The sequence below is a fragment of the Sceloporus occidentalis genome, unplaced genomic scaffold (genome assembly GCF_023333645.1).
Source record: "Sceloporus occidentalis isolate IW3139 unplaced genomic scaffold, rSceOcc1.0.p SCAF_6, whole genome shotgun sequence".
Classification (NCBI taxonomy): Eukaryota; Metazoa; Chordata; class Lepidosauria; order Squamata; family Phrynosomatidae; genus Sceloporus; species Sceloporus occidentalis.
Window position 1 is genome coordinate 91,050,546 of NW_028316986.1, and position 12,898 is coordinate 91,063,443.

The following is a 12,898-nucleotide window of genomic DNA, read 5'->3' on the forward strand; positions in this document are numbered from 1 at the left end:
ACCACAGTGGTAGCCTTCTCATCCTTCTTTCTAGATGAAAATAATTCTAGCTTCTTTATTTGCTTTCACATTTTCTGTTGCATCATAGGGTTCCAGGGCTTATGGCCCTGCGGGCCTCCTGTTATAAATGCTCTCACTGTAGGAATAAGCTGTCATCACCACTCTCCCCACCACTTGACTGCTTGCTCTACCTGCTCAAAAGCCACAAGGCAATCCTTCACTAAACAGGAAGATCTTCATAGATCACCCAGGCTTTGTGTACCTCTGTGGAGGTGGATACTTTGAGACACAGATGCTGGGGTGAAGATTCAATCTGCTGTCTGCTCTTTGAATTCCTGAAGCCATGTGTCTACTAGGACTGGGGCTAACAGCCCAGTAGCAGACAGTTCCACAGTTCCAATGATGGATCTTTCAACAGTGGTTCCCACCCCCAGCATCACAGTTGCTTTTGGTATCATAGTATCGACCACAGTATCCACATCTTCACTGATACCGGCAGCACAATCCAAAGTATCAGGACCAGCAGACTGCTTGTATCTATCTACTAACAAATTCTGTGGTCCAATCACCTTCATCAGTGTGAGATGATCCTCCCCTGATACTTGGGCAGATTTGTTGAGTATGTAAAAAAAACCCAAGTTCAAGGGCCCTTTAACACTACACATATACCACTGTGTTTCCAGTTTAACTGTCATGGCTCCATCCTATGGAATCAGGGGATTGGCAGTTTAGGGAGGTGCATGTATGTAGAGATTCTAGTGCCTCATCAAACTACAAATCTCAGAATTCCATAGGATGGAACCATAGCAGTTAAAGTGGAATCATAGAACTATAATTGTGTATTATGAAAGGGCTTTAAGAGTAGTTCCTCCCTAATAGGAAAAAGGGAGGAAAGTCAAAGGGACCAACCCAAAATGGCATGAGTACCTCATTAGCCACACACACACACATGTCACATTTCATTTTGTCACCAAAACACACCTCTGCCCTTTTGGGGAAAAAAAACTGATGTTATATTTCAGATACATTTTTTATTCTATGATAACCACATAGTAGGCTTATAAAGAGCATTTATGAATAACTTATTCTTTCAGCTACAGACACTCCACACAACCCAACCTCTTTCATTTTTCCTCTTTTGTCTGAACTGAGATGGCTCTGTTGTAATGCAAGACTTGCCAGTATTATTTTCCCTTGGGAAACATATTGCCTTGCACTCCTTCTGTACCCTGAGCTTTCTTTCCATCCTTGCACTTATTTCTGCTCGGCTGCTTCTTCTTGTGCATCTCTTTCCCCCTCAACCCCCTCCTCCTCTCTGCGTGTATGTTGCTGCGCCTGCTGCTGTTGAACTGCATCTCCCTCTGGTACTTGCACAGTCCAACCATCTCTCATCACAATCAGCAGTGAATCACTCCATCACCTGAAGAGGAGCAAAAAGAATCCACACAGAGCAGAAAGAAGCAGAGGCTGCTTTCCTCAGGAGGCTGTCTGGAAAGGCAGAGCAAGACCTGTCCCACCACCCACCCCACCCCTCTTGACAGAGATTTCCCAACTGTCTCTGGGTTTTTATAGCTGCTCCGTTGATGTGTGTAAGGAATGCTTTTTAAACACAACTGAAACAGAGAGAGAGAGAGCAGCTAGCAACAGCTGCTGCAGCAGCCAGTGCAGCAGAATGAAGGTGTGAGAGGGCTAAGTGGCTTTCCCCCTTAAGCTTCTCCTGTCTTCCTCTGTCTTCATTAACTGTTTCCTGAAGGGACACTGAGGAAAACAGGTGTACAACCAACTAAACAAGCCCGGCCCTGGATTTATCACTGTTGGCGCCTCCCTCGAGGAAGATGGTCAACAAAGACATGAATGGATTTCCAGTAAAGAAATGTTCTGCTTTCCAGTTTTTTAAAAAGAGGGTAAGCCTGCTCTGAGCTCATGCCATTTCTTTAATTGTTAGGATTATTAATTGCTTGTTTGCAAAAGGGAAGAATGTCTGTGTATGTGTTCAAGAGCCAATGATCTGTGTGAGTAGCATGAAAGAGTGTAATTGTTGTAAAGAGTATGCTAAGGGACACTGCAACTGTACGGATCTCAAAGAGAAAGTGGGTTGGGGGTATGATATTATGTAAGCATTCTTGGGTGAGGAATGTATTTATACCTTTTACTGCTATAACACAGATCTTTAGTTGTCAGAATAGGGCATTGTCTGGAGACAGGTGCCTGGAAAAGAGGTGTGTACACTTGTGAGGGGAACAATTGTCATGAAATATGAAGAGTTTGGAAGGGGGGGTCAGTTATGGTTTCAGTACCTATAATCCATTGTACCTAACTTGAGCTTCCATGTTCAGTGGCAGTGTACCTCAGAGTGCCAATGGGTATGAATGACAAGGGAGAGTTTCTGCCTTTGTGCTCTTTCTAGAGGCATCAATTTGCAAGACCTTCTGGAAACAGATTACCAAATTAGATAAACCACTGGTCTTAATCCAGCATGATGTTACTGATATTCTGAAATACTCTGTTTTGCACCAATAACTCTCTTTGTCAAGCCTGTCTGTTTTTCTCTCCTTGGTCTTCATTTCCTGTCAGAACAATGGGAATGCTCAATGACCTACTTCAGTTCTCCATTCTGTTAAATTGGTAACTTGAATCCTCATGTGCATGGGATCATTGTACAGACAAAATGGGCAAATATTTTTGAAAGGACTATGCAAAATAATATGCAGAATATGGACATAACAATGGCAGGTGAACACCTACAGGCACACAGTTCTCCAGAGTGATTATAACCTCTGTCCTTCTCTCTTGCCCATTTTACTGAGTGGCTAGTTCTGAACTCTATTCTTTCACACCTACGAAACTGCTGCATTATATCACCTCCATTTATTGCCTTGTGTTAAGCTATTTGCAGGTTCAGCAAAACTGTGGCACAGCCTATAATCTACCCAGTAACCACAGCCTCTATCCAATAGCAATCCCAGTCACTGAAGCAGAAAAGAATCAGAAAGACAGACCTTTGCTTTGAAACACAATGACAGAATCCCCAGAGTCACTAAAAATCCTTAGGTTCTTCTCAGCTCATTCGCTCCAATTTGGTGTGTCAGAATAATTGCTGTTAGTTGTTGATGAGAATGAAGTGCTGCCCTAAGCAAGCCCTTATACTTCCTTGGACATTGTCCAAGCTGCCTACCTATAATGGTTTATTATAATTTTATCAGATGTTCCTATCATTGAGAGGGATCCTGTATTCCACTTAATTTGGCTAATGTACAAGCAACATTGTTCCCCTTTGGGTAACTGTGAGAAACAGGCATTTTCCAGTCAAGGCAGGTGGACAAGCTTCCACTTAGTCCACTTTGCTATTTGAATTGTATTTTCTGAATGATTAGGACTAAACAGTCCATTTAATGAATAACAGTGAAATCAGACTGACTGCTTCAGTCATTCATTCATCCATTCCCATTCACCTTCTATCCACCTTATATGGAGGAGAGTGATACTTCACCGAACACAGCAGCAGTCAAATACAGGCAACCTGTGCTTGTATCAGTGGCATAAATTCTTGTGAAATAAATTAGGAGTGTATGATTTGCTATTGAATATGATCATCCAAATGCATCAAATGGAAAGCCATAGACAGTTCTTCATTTATAAAAGAGGTATAACAGCACCTTTTCTTCTGTGTTGTTTCAAGTTGTTTCTGACTTACAGCAAACCTAAGGCAAACCTATTATGGGGTTTCTTGGCAAGAGCTGTTCAGAGGAGGTTTGCCATTGCCTTCCTCTGAGGTTGAGAGAGTGTGACTTGCCCATGATCACCCAGTGAGTTTCCATGGCTTAGCAGGAATTGAATCCTGCTCTCCAGAGTCATAGCCCACCACTCAAACCACTAAGTCATGGTGGCTCTTGTCCTATATTACGGTTGCAATCCAAAGGTTGTTTTCAGTGCAATCCTCTGCAAGTCTTCTCCAAAGTGAGCTTCAGTGAGTTCAGTGTTTACTCCTAGTTCTGTGTAGGATTGCAGCCCGCATTAAGAGGAACATTGGAATCATGCCTTGGGAGTAAGGCTTGTTGAACTCTACAGAACTTACTTTTGAGCAGACATACCTATGATTGCACTGTACATTCCATGGAAATAAATAATAAATTTTGAGATACATTGGATTTGGATGCATATCATATAAGCGTTTATGAGAGACATCAGATTATACTGGTTGCATGTACAAAAGTGAATGCAAATAGTTTATTTTATACTGAATCATAGGCTTCATTTTATATCTCTCTATTCCCTGAGGTTTTCTGAGCTCCAAAGCTATCAATGGATGCCACTGAGGCCCTGATGTTTTATATCCCATGTAACTATTACTATAAAGAATTATCAACTGGGCTTGTCTGCTTTCTTAGATGTCAAAAAAGTGTAATACTCTGTACATTCAATGGAAGGTGGCTGTCTTGTGTGGGTGACATTTCTGTATCCATTACATGGTATAAAAGTAATGGCAACAAATTATTTTAAAATGCACCACTTTGGGGCAATTTAACTTTAATACATCTAAAAGTGGGTCTTTGAACACTGTTACACAGTACTGGCATCACTTTAGCCTTCCCACTGATATCTCAAATAATACCCCTGGCTAGCAACTATCGCAAAAATAAAATTTTAGTTACATTATTATTTTAACTTCTTTCCCCTCCATCTCATCCATCTTTGCACTATAACAATGCAAAGAGTCAGCTTTTTATTTGTACAACCAAACCTAGTTTCCATCTAAATCTAATTTCACTGCCATTATGACAACCTCCAAGAAAAACCCATAGTTGCTTTCCATGCCAAGACACAGAAGACAGGAGAATTGCGTCCTGGTTATTTTGCCTGCTCTGCTTTATAGTATGAGTGAATTTGTCACCATGGGTAAAACCAGAAGCTAGGAGGGGGGGAATGTTTGGAGGCAATATCTCTTAAAAGCTCCCAGACAGCATGATAAATACCTAACTTTTCTAAGCTCCACATCACTACACAAAAAATTCAGAGCCTATTTGGGATTTTCAGATTTCAAGGGACTATTGATGAGTTTGATTCATTGAGATGGACAAAGGTGCCTGATAGGTGTGTACGGTTTTTTAAAATCAAGATTGTGACATGGTGTGAAAGGATTATGCCTTTTCCCATCTGCCATGTTCCCACTACAGCTAAAGAGAAGTTGGTATGATGACTGTGTACCTCTTTTTAAAAATGTTTAGTTTGACTCTTAGTCATTGACATCAAATGAGTCTCTTTCACACTACATATTTATAACACTATGATTCCACTTTAACTGCCATGGTTCCATTATATGGAATCCTGGAACTGCAGTTGAGGAAGAGGTATTCAGAGCTCTCAGTCAGAGAGGTCTCATGCCTCACCATACTACAAATGCCAGGAGTCCATAAGATGCAGCCATGAGAGTTGAAGTGGAATTATAGAGCTATAATAGTGTAATGTGAAAGTTAATAATAATAATAATAATAATAATAATAATAATAATAATTTATATTTTCCCTTTTCCTTGCGGAATCAAGGCAGATTACAAAACAAAGTATAAAAAAGTTCCTTGGAGCAGAGTTGGGAAATGTTCCTTACGGTCCATTTGCAACCCCCAAGTGCTGTTTCTGTGGCCCCCAACATCAACAGATTCCCTGGAATCTGTGAGTTTTAAAAAGTGAATTCCCTATCCTGGAGGCCTATTGGCCCCCATAACCACCAAAGTTTGCCATGCTGATTTAGAGACATCTTCTGTATTGGCAGAGGCCACACTGATGTGTATTTTGCAGCATAACACAAAACATTTGCTATTATTTCACCTCCAAAATGTTCCAGTAACAGTCACACCAAGCAATAAGAATTTCACAGCACAGACCATGTGTCCTAGGGCACTCTATAGATACTTGATGAAACTATTAAAGATAAACATTATTTAGAGATAATAGATAGTGTCTCTTCTCTATATGTCTTTGTGTTTGAGGGGGTGGAGAGATTGTGAAGGAGAGGGAGCAAGACTGATTTTATGTTATGTGTTGTTATATGACAGTAGGATTAGGAGGACCCAAAATATATTCTGAAATTAATCTAAATGCAAGTCTTTTTCACACAATTTCTTTCAGGGTGATGTACAATTTCCAGTGATTTTCTCTTTGATGTTTTCAGCAGAGTGCCTGAGGAGATGGCGCTCTGTAACTGTGAAGTTCTTACTGCTCAGTGTTACAAATATTATTAAAGACTGGCCAATGATAAACATGTTGGGACATACATGCAAAACTGGCTGCTCTCACTATATATAATACTGCATGAATATATATGCATGTGTGTATGTATGCATGTGTGTGTGTGTGTATATATACTCTTAAGAGGTTATCACATGCTGCTTTTAAGTTACAATCATTGTTGTAAAATAGCATCTTTGGCAATACTTATGACATGGTATCGCCTCTGATCCATAGCTGCTGTGTCTGTGATGTGTAGTCAGGGCATCCCTTTTCATTGATGGGGGAAACCTATCAATAAGCTCCCTATCAAGCTGCAGTCCCATTATTCTTCATGTGTGAAACATCACTGCCATGGCAGTTGCAATATTGGCAGTCATGTGCTGTCACAGTCTCCTCTTCTCCCCCTGTTCCCCTCCCTCTCAATGCTCCCAAGCAGCTTGATTTCCTATCTTTTTGTCTATTTCTTTCTTTGTTTTTTAAAATTTTAATCATATTAACATAACTCCAGAATTATGTTAAAAATTAAAATTAATAAACAAACAAAAAGGCATGTTGAATAGGGCATAGGGCATGGAGGCAGGGTTAGGGGGGAGTGCAGAAGAGAGTGCAGTGATAAAAACAGCCCCAGTCACATGATTGACAAGACATGCAAAAATGACTGCTCAAAAACCAGCATGTTTCCATTTTCTTTAAGTAGCATGATTGCAGCAAGAACGAGACTCATGTGGTAATGTCCTTAGACATCCATAAATTAGATCTACTGTATCTAAATAAATGGGAATTAAGGTAGTCATGATTAATTTAATCCTCATTTATTTCCATGTCCTCATTTCAGTGGCTGGTCCCAAATAAAGTAAACCCATTGCATTGATAGATTTATATGAGTGTTGACTTACCAAATGCCTGTTCATGCAATCGGTCTGCTCTAATTGGGACTAGCAACTGCATTTAGGCCAGTCACTCAAAAACAAAACAAACAAGCTTCATTTATATACCACTTCATACCACCTAAGCAGTGTCTAAGCGGTTTACAACTGTAAGCTAATTTCCCCCCAACAATCTGGGTACTCATTTTAGCGACCTCGGAAGGATGCAACCTGAGTCAAGCTTGAGCCCTTTTGCTGGTCTTGAACTCGCAACCTTATGGTTTTGAGTGAGTGGCTGCAGTACAGGCATTTAACCACTGTGCCATCATATGATTAGTTCTGGATCCAGTTGTGTGTGTATCTGTGTGTTTCTGTGTACATGTGGACAGACAGACAGACAGACAAAATACCCACGTTCCTGTTGGGAAGTTATATTGGAATAAATACCACTATGAAAGTAGTTGTAGGTTGTACCAGGATGTTATCCTAATCTGGGTTGTTTAATGCCAGTGTACTTGTTGAGCATAGGGTTGTGCTTTTTAGTCTATTGCCAAGCTATTTACTTTCTTTTGGTTGCTTTTTGTATTCGTGTGTGACCTTTCTTCTTCCTCCAGCTATTGGCTTCCTGTGCTCCATGCAGTTTCTTGCCACTACACTCAGTAATATTACTTGAAATGCTGGAGAACCACTCCGCTAAGGTTCAACAATTTTAGGCTAGGTGGTTAATGGTCAGAATCAGGAAAAGGCGGGTTCCTATGTTCCCAGGTAATCTGCATTTTTGAAACCATGATATCACAGTATTATTGTAGTGTTCACTATCGGAATGCACTGCAGAACAATTTTTATCACACCTTTTGAACTGTTGCTGTATCTGCACTGCAGAAATAATGCAGTTTGATATTCCTTTAACTATCATGGTTCAATGCTATGGAATTCTGGAATTTGTAATTTTGTGAGATATTTAGCCTTCTTTGTCAAAGAGCTCTGGTGTCACAACATAGCACTGAGACGTGGCAGTTAGTGTTGACAAATGGCATTATTTCTGCAGTGTAGACGCAGCCTGTAACTCCATCCAAGAAATTTTTTACAGCACGACCCCAATCTAATTAAGATCCTCAAGTATAAAAATACATCACAGAACACCAAAATCAGGATCATCTGTACCATTATATTTCCAATTTCTGTGTATGGTCCTGAAAGCTGGACAGTGAAAGCTGACAGTGGAAAAAACACACATTTGAAATGTGGTACTGGAGGAGAGCTGTATGAATACAACGAACTGCCACAGGGATCAATAAATGGATCCTAGACCAAATCAAACCTGAACTCTCCCTAGAAGCCAAAAGGATCAAACTGAGGCTCTCATACTTAGGCCATGTCATGAGACAACATGATTCATTCAAAAATATTAGAATACTTGAAAAAGTGGAAGGGAGGCAGTAGGGAAAAAGGAAGATTTGCATTATAGGTGGATTGATTCAATCAAGGAAGGCACAGCCCTGAGTTTGCAGGATCTGAACAGGTCTGTTGATGACAGGGCATCTTGGGGGTCTTTCATTCATATAACTGCCATAAAGACAAGAAGAGTACAAAGGCAATAGCACACAATTCATATTTTATATGCACCCTGAAGCAATTACCTGGAATGTCTTCTATATGCATTCCTGCATTCTGCAATTGTCCTTTTTTCCAAAGTGAATGCTTGGGACTTAAAACATGATGCAAACAGATACTGTTCTTGTGGAATAAATAATATTTACAACAGGACTCACCAGTATATCAACATTCAAGTAGGCCAGAATGAGATGTTCTGGGCAGTTACACAATGCCATGGGACAGATACATCTTTTAGACAAACTATTTTTCTCCACTGTGCTATAGTAAGATTTAAAATTTCCTATAAATACAAATTTTAGATTTCTTATTTAGAAAAAATAAGTCCTATAGTTATAATAGGGCAGGCATTCTTGTGTGAATTGGTATGTGTGTTATTTCTTAGTACAGTAATTTGAGATATTAGAGAAAGATACACAACTGAATCATTTCAGCTGGAGAGGGAATCATAGCTCAGTTCTTTAGCACATACTTTCCAACCAAGAACTTTATTGTACCCGTTTTTTCTCCCATTACAGGTACAGGAGGAGGGTGCTTGTGTGTGCGTGTGACAAGCCAAAAATGGATTTTATCATATGCCAAAGCATCCTCCAAAAGGCCCCGTTCTGTCCCCTGGTGCCAAGCCATCCCCGTTCAGTGCTGAGGGGCGCCATTTTCCTTGGTTGGAAAACTTCCAACCAGAACATTTAATGCCCCTCAGCACTGAACGGGGATGGCTTGGTGATGGGGGACAGAACGGGCCCTTTTGGAGGACGCTTTGATGTGCGAGAAAATCCGTTTTTGGCTGGTCACATGCGCACACAAGCATCCTACTCCCGTACCCTTAACGGGGAGAAAAACGGGTGCGATAAAGTTCCAAAATGACTCAGGCTCATCTCCTGGCATCTCTAGATAGTGCAAGGAAACCATCCTGCTTGGACCCTACAGACCTACTGCCAGTTGTTGTCAGCAATCTTGGGCTAGAAGTTGCAAGGTTCTATCATGCTATGTTAATAGCCTAGTCTACAAAATCTGAAAAAGAGATCCTTAAACTTAGCCAAGATTGCTTGAGGTTACTGTGCATCTTCTTGTTGAAACACAGTCTCCCCTGATTGGTGTCACATTGCCACATTTCATTCCAGACATTTGGTTGGTCACCGGTACTTCTAGGTTTGACCACATAACACCTGTGTTAAAATCTCTTCACTGACTGCCGATTTGCTCCTGGGTGCAGTATAAGGTGTTGGGTATTACCTTTAAAGCCCTATATGGCTTGGGCCCGAGTTACTTGAGAGAATGCCTCTCTCTACATAATCCACCCCGCACTCTCAGAACATCTGGGAAGAATCTATTAGAATATCAAATGACTAGATTAACGACGACTTCCCATAGAGCTTTTACTGCCGCTGCTCCTAAACTGTGGAATGGCCTCCCGGAAGAGATCCGTCTTATTACCACCTTAGATGTTTTTAAGAAGGCACTTATGATGGATCTCTTCCAGCGGACTTACCCACCTGACCCTGTGTAGGAGCCTTATTAAATGAAATGTTCCACTCCTTTGATTATGACTGTCATGTTTGCTATGATTGTTAAGTAATTCTATTAATAATGTCAGTATTTTATTGATTGTATCCTTGTATTTGTAATTTGTATCTATTTTATCTGATTTAATCCCACCTCGATCCACAGGGAGAGGTGGGAAATATAAATAATTTATTATTATTATTATTATTATTATTATTATTATTATTATTTGGGGAAACTTTAGAATAGCTACACTTGAAATCATTTTGAGAATAAAATTAGGAGACCAGAGATTTTTGCTCAATAATGAATTTCAAGGCCTGAATCCTACTTGTAATCCCAACAACATAGGTGTCAATGGGATTTACATAAGTGTAGTCTTTTTGAACATCTTTTGATGGGACTGTCTATAGAATTTCAGCCTAAATCACAGTTATGAGAAATACTGGTTTCACTCAGAGATCTCCATTTGGCTTGTACACCTTCCTCAGCAACATTGCAGCAATGTAATTGGAAATAAAGCTTGATCTACACCAGACAGGAACCTGTGACTCTCTAGATGTTGATGGACTACTGTTTTTCTCACCATTAGCCTGTCTGGCTGCAACTGATGGGCATTAGAGCCCAGAACCCAGTAGGTGACATAGGAGATTATCAGATGGTTGGGGGGAACCGGGAGTAAAAGACATACTCCTGGCAAAGTCGCACGATCACGCTGAAAAATTTCAGACACATTGTGCTTATCTATGACTTAACCCATGACGATCCAGGAATGCTCCAGCACCAAACAATTCACAGGCTGTCCTGGGAATGGTTTGGTGCTGGAATATTCCTACAACTTCATAGGTCAAGTCCTGAATAAGAGTGATGTCATCTGAAAATCTTCAGCGCAATTGCATGATTTTGCCAGGAGTATGCTTTTTTCTTCCCAGATTTTCCCCTGTCTGATAATCTCCATAGTTTCCATTCCCATCTACACCCATTGGAGGACTTGGCATAAGTCTCCATACCAGTCAAACCAAGGTGATGTTAGGACTTTCATATCACAGTTTATTACATTTGGGTTATTGTTATTTCATTTCTATGTTCTCATTTTTACAAAAGTAAACAAGATGGTTTACAAAAAACATCAGTTTAATACAGAAAGGAGGAAAACAGATGGAATATAAAAACAACAACAATGAAGGCCAAGATCTTTTAATCTCTTAGATGTAAGCATCCAAAGAGACCCAAGAAGTGGGTCCAAGAAATAAGTACATTCCAAACAATTTACTTGTGGTTTATTCTCTGATAATCTCAAGTTGTTGTGTTTCCTACAGAGCCAACTGGGCCAAAGATTTTAGGAGAGGAAAAGAACCAGAACTACTTTGTTTTATACTATAGCAAGCATGCACGCGTGCACGCGCACACACACACACACTTTTTGCTTGTTATTAGTACAATTTATTTATTTGATCAATTTATATACTGTTTACCATATTTGACATGATTTCCCACAGCAGCAAATTTAACCTCTAAATTCCTATTTGCTCACTGTTGATAAAATTAATTTTATGCTAATTTGGTAAAAGTGCTGTCACTTCTAAGTACTCTTCAAATATAGATCTGTGTAGTGATAACATATGGAAGAAGGAGTAAGGTCAATAGTCTGTTATGGAAAGAAGCTCTTGAACTGGATCAGGCTTCAGTGAAGCCTCTTGGGGGTACCAGTGACCCCATGGTACCATCTTCACTAGCTCCTCCCTCCCATCTTCTGTGCTTTTGATAGAAATTCTTAAAAGAGAGCCTTACATTTATCCCCCTGAAGAGAAATTTGTGAAGCAGGCTTTAATCACAAGTTTCACCTTTGTTTTTGTCTAAATAGACTGGGAAGGACAAGATTGCACTCTCTCAGCTCCTCCCTGCTGATGTAAATTGATACTTAATGGAGTGCAAACCATTTTGAACACAGTTTACAGCAGCTGACGTAAGATGTGGACAAAGGGGCAATGTGGGCAAAGGAAAAAAACAGACATTTTAAAAGTAGCTGAAAAGTAGGATGACGGGATTAATCAGGTCTGCCACTGACAAATCAGGACAGTTGGAGGGTGTGCAGTTCACCAGTAGTTAGTTGTACTTAAAAAGCCATTGGGTTTTGGTGAGTGGGGGATTCTGTAATGGATGGGTTGAATAAAAGCAAACTGAATCTGAATCTGAATTTAGAGAAGACTGAGGTGCTTATTGTCAAGGGTCCTAACCTGAATTTGGAGATGTATCAATCTGTCCTGGAGGGAATTACACTCCCCCTGAAAGACTGTGTTAGCAGCTTGGACATGCTTCGGTATCAGTTGCTCCAAAGTATAGCCAAGACAGATGTGACAGGCAGGAGTGCTTACTATCACTTTGCCTTTCAATGCCAGCTGTGTCCCTTCCTAGAACTGGAGGATCTAAAGATGGCAGTGTACACACTTCTTACCTAAAAGATGTAACTATGCCTTTACCAAATTCAGAAACTTCCATTCAAAGTATGGCTGCCAGTTTGGTTACAATCATGTCTAGGAGTGATCATGTAACTCCAATATTAAAATCACTCCACTGGCTCCCAATTAGTTTCTGAGACAGATAAAAAATGCTGGTTGTTACTTTTAAAATATATATTTTATTAACACAAAAACACACGACACAAAACATTTTTTTCATTGTCTAAAA

The 12,898-nt window shown here is 40.1% G+C and overlaps 1 protein-coding gene across 1 annotated transcript in view; it reads left to right on the forward strand.

Annotated features, from left to right (window-relative positions):
- Positions 1 to 1,390: 1,390 nt before the first annotated feature.
- SGK1 (serum/glucocorticoid regulated kinase 1) overlaps positions 1,391 to 12,898 on the forward strand; it is a 116,857-nt gene continuing 105,349 nt past the window's right edge. The window contains exon 1 of the mRNA XM_089530332.1: positions 1,391 to 1,904. Within this exon, the coding sequence (XP_089386458.1) occupies positions 1,836 to 1,904 (69 nt within the window). The 5' untranslated portion in view covers positions 1,391 to 1,835. The remainder of the gene's footprint in view (positions 1,905 to 12,898) is intronic.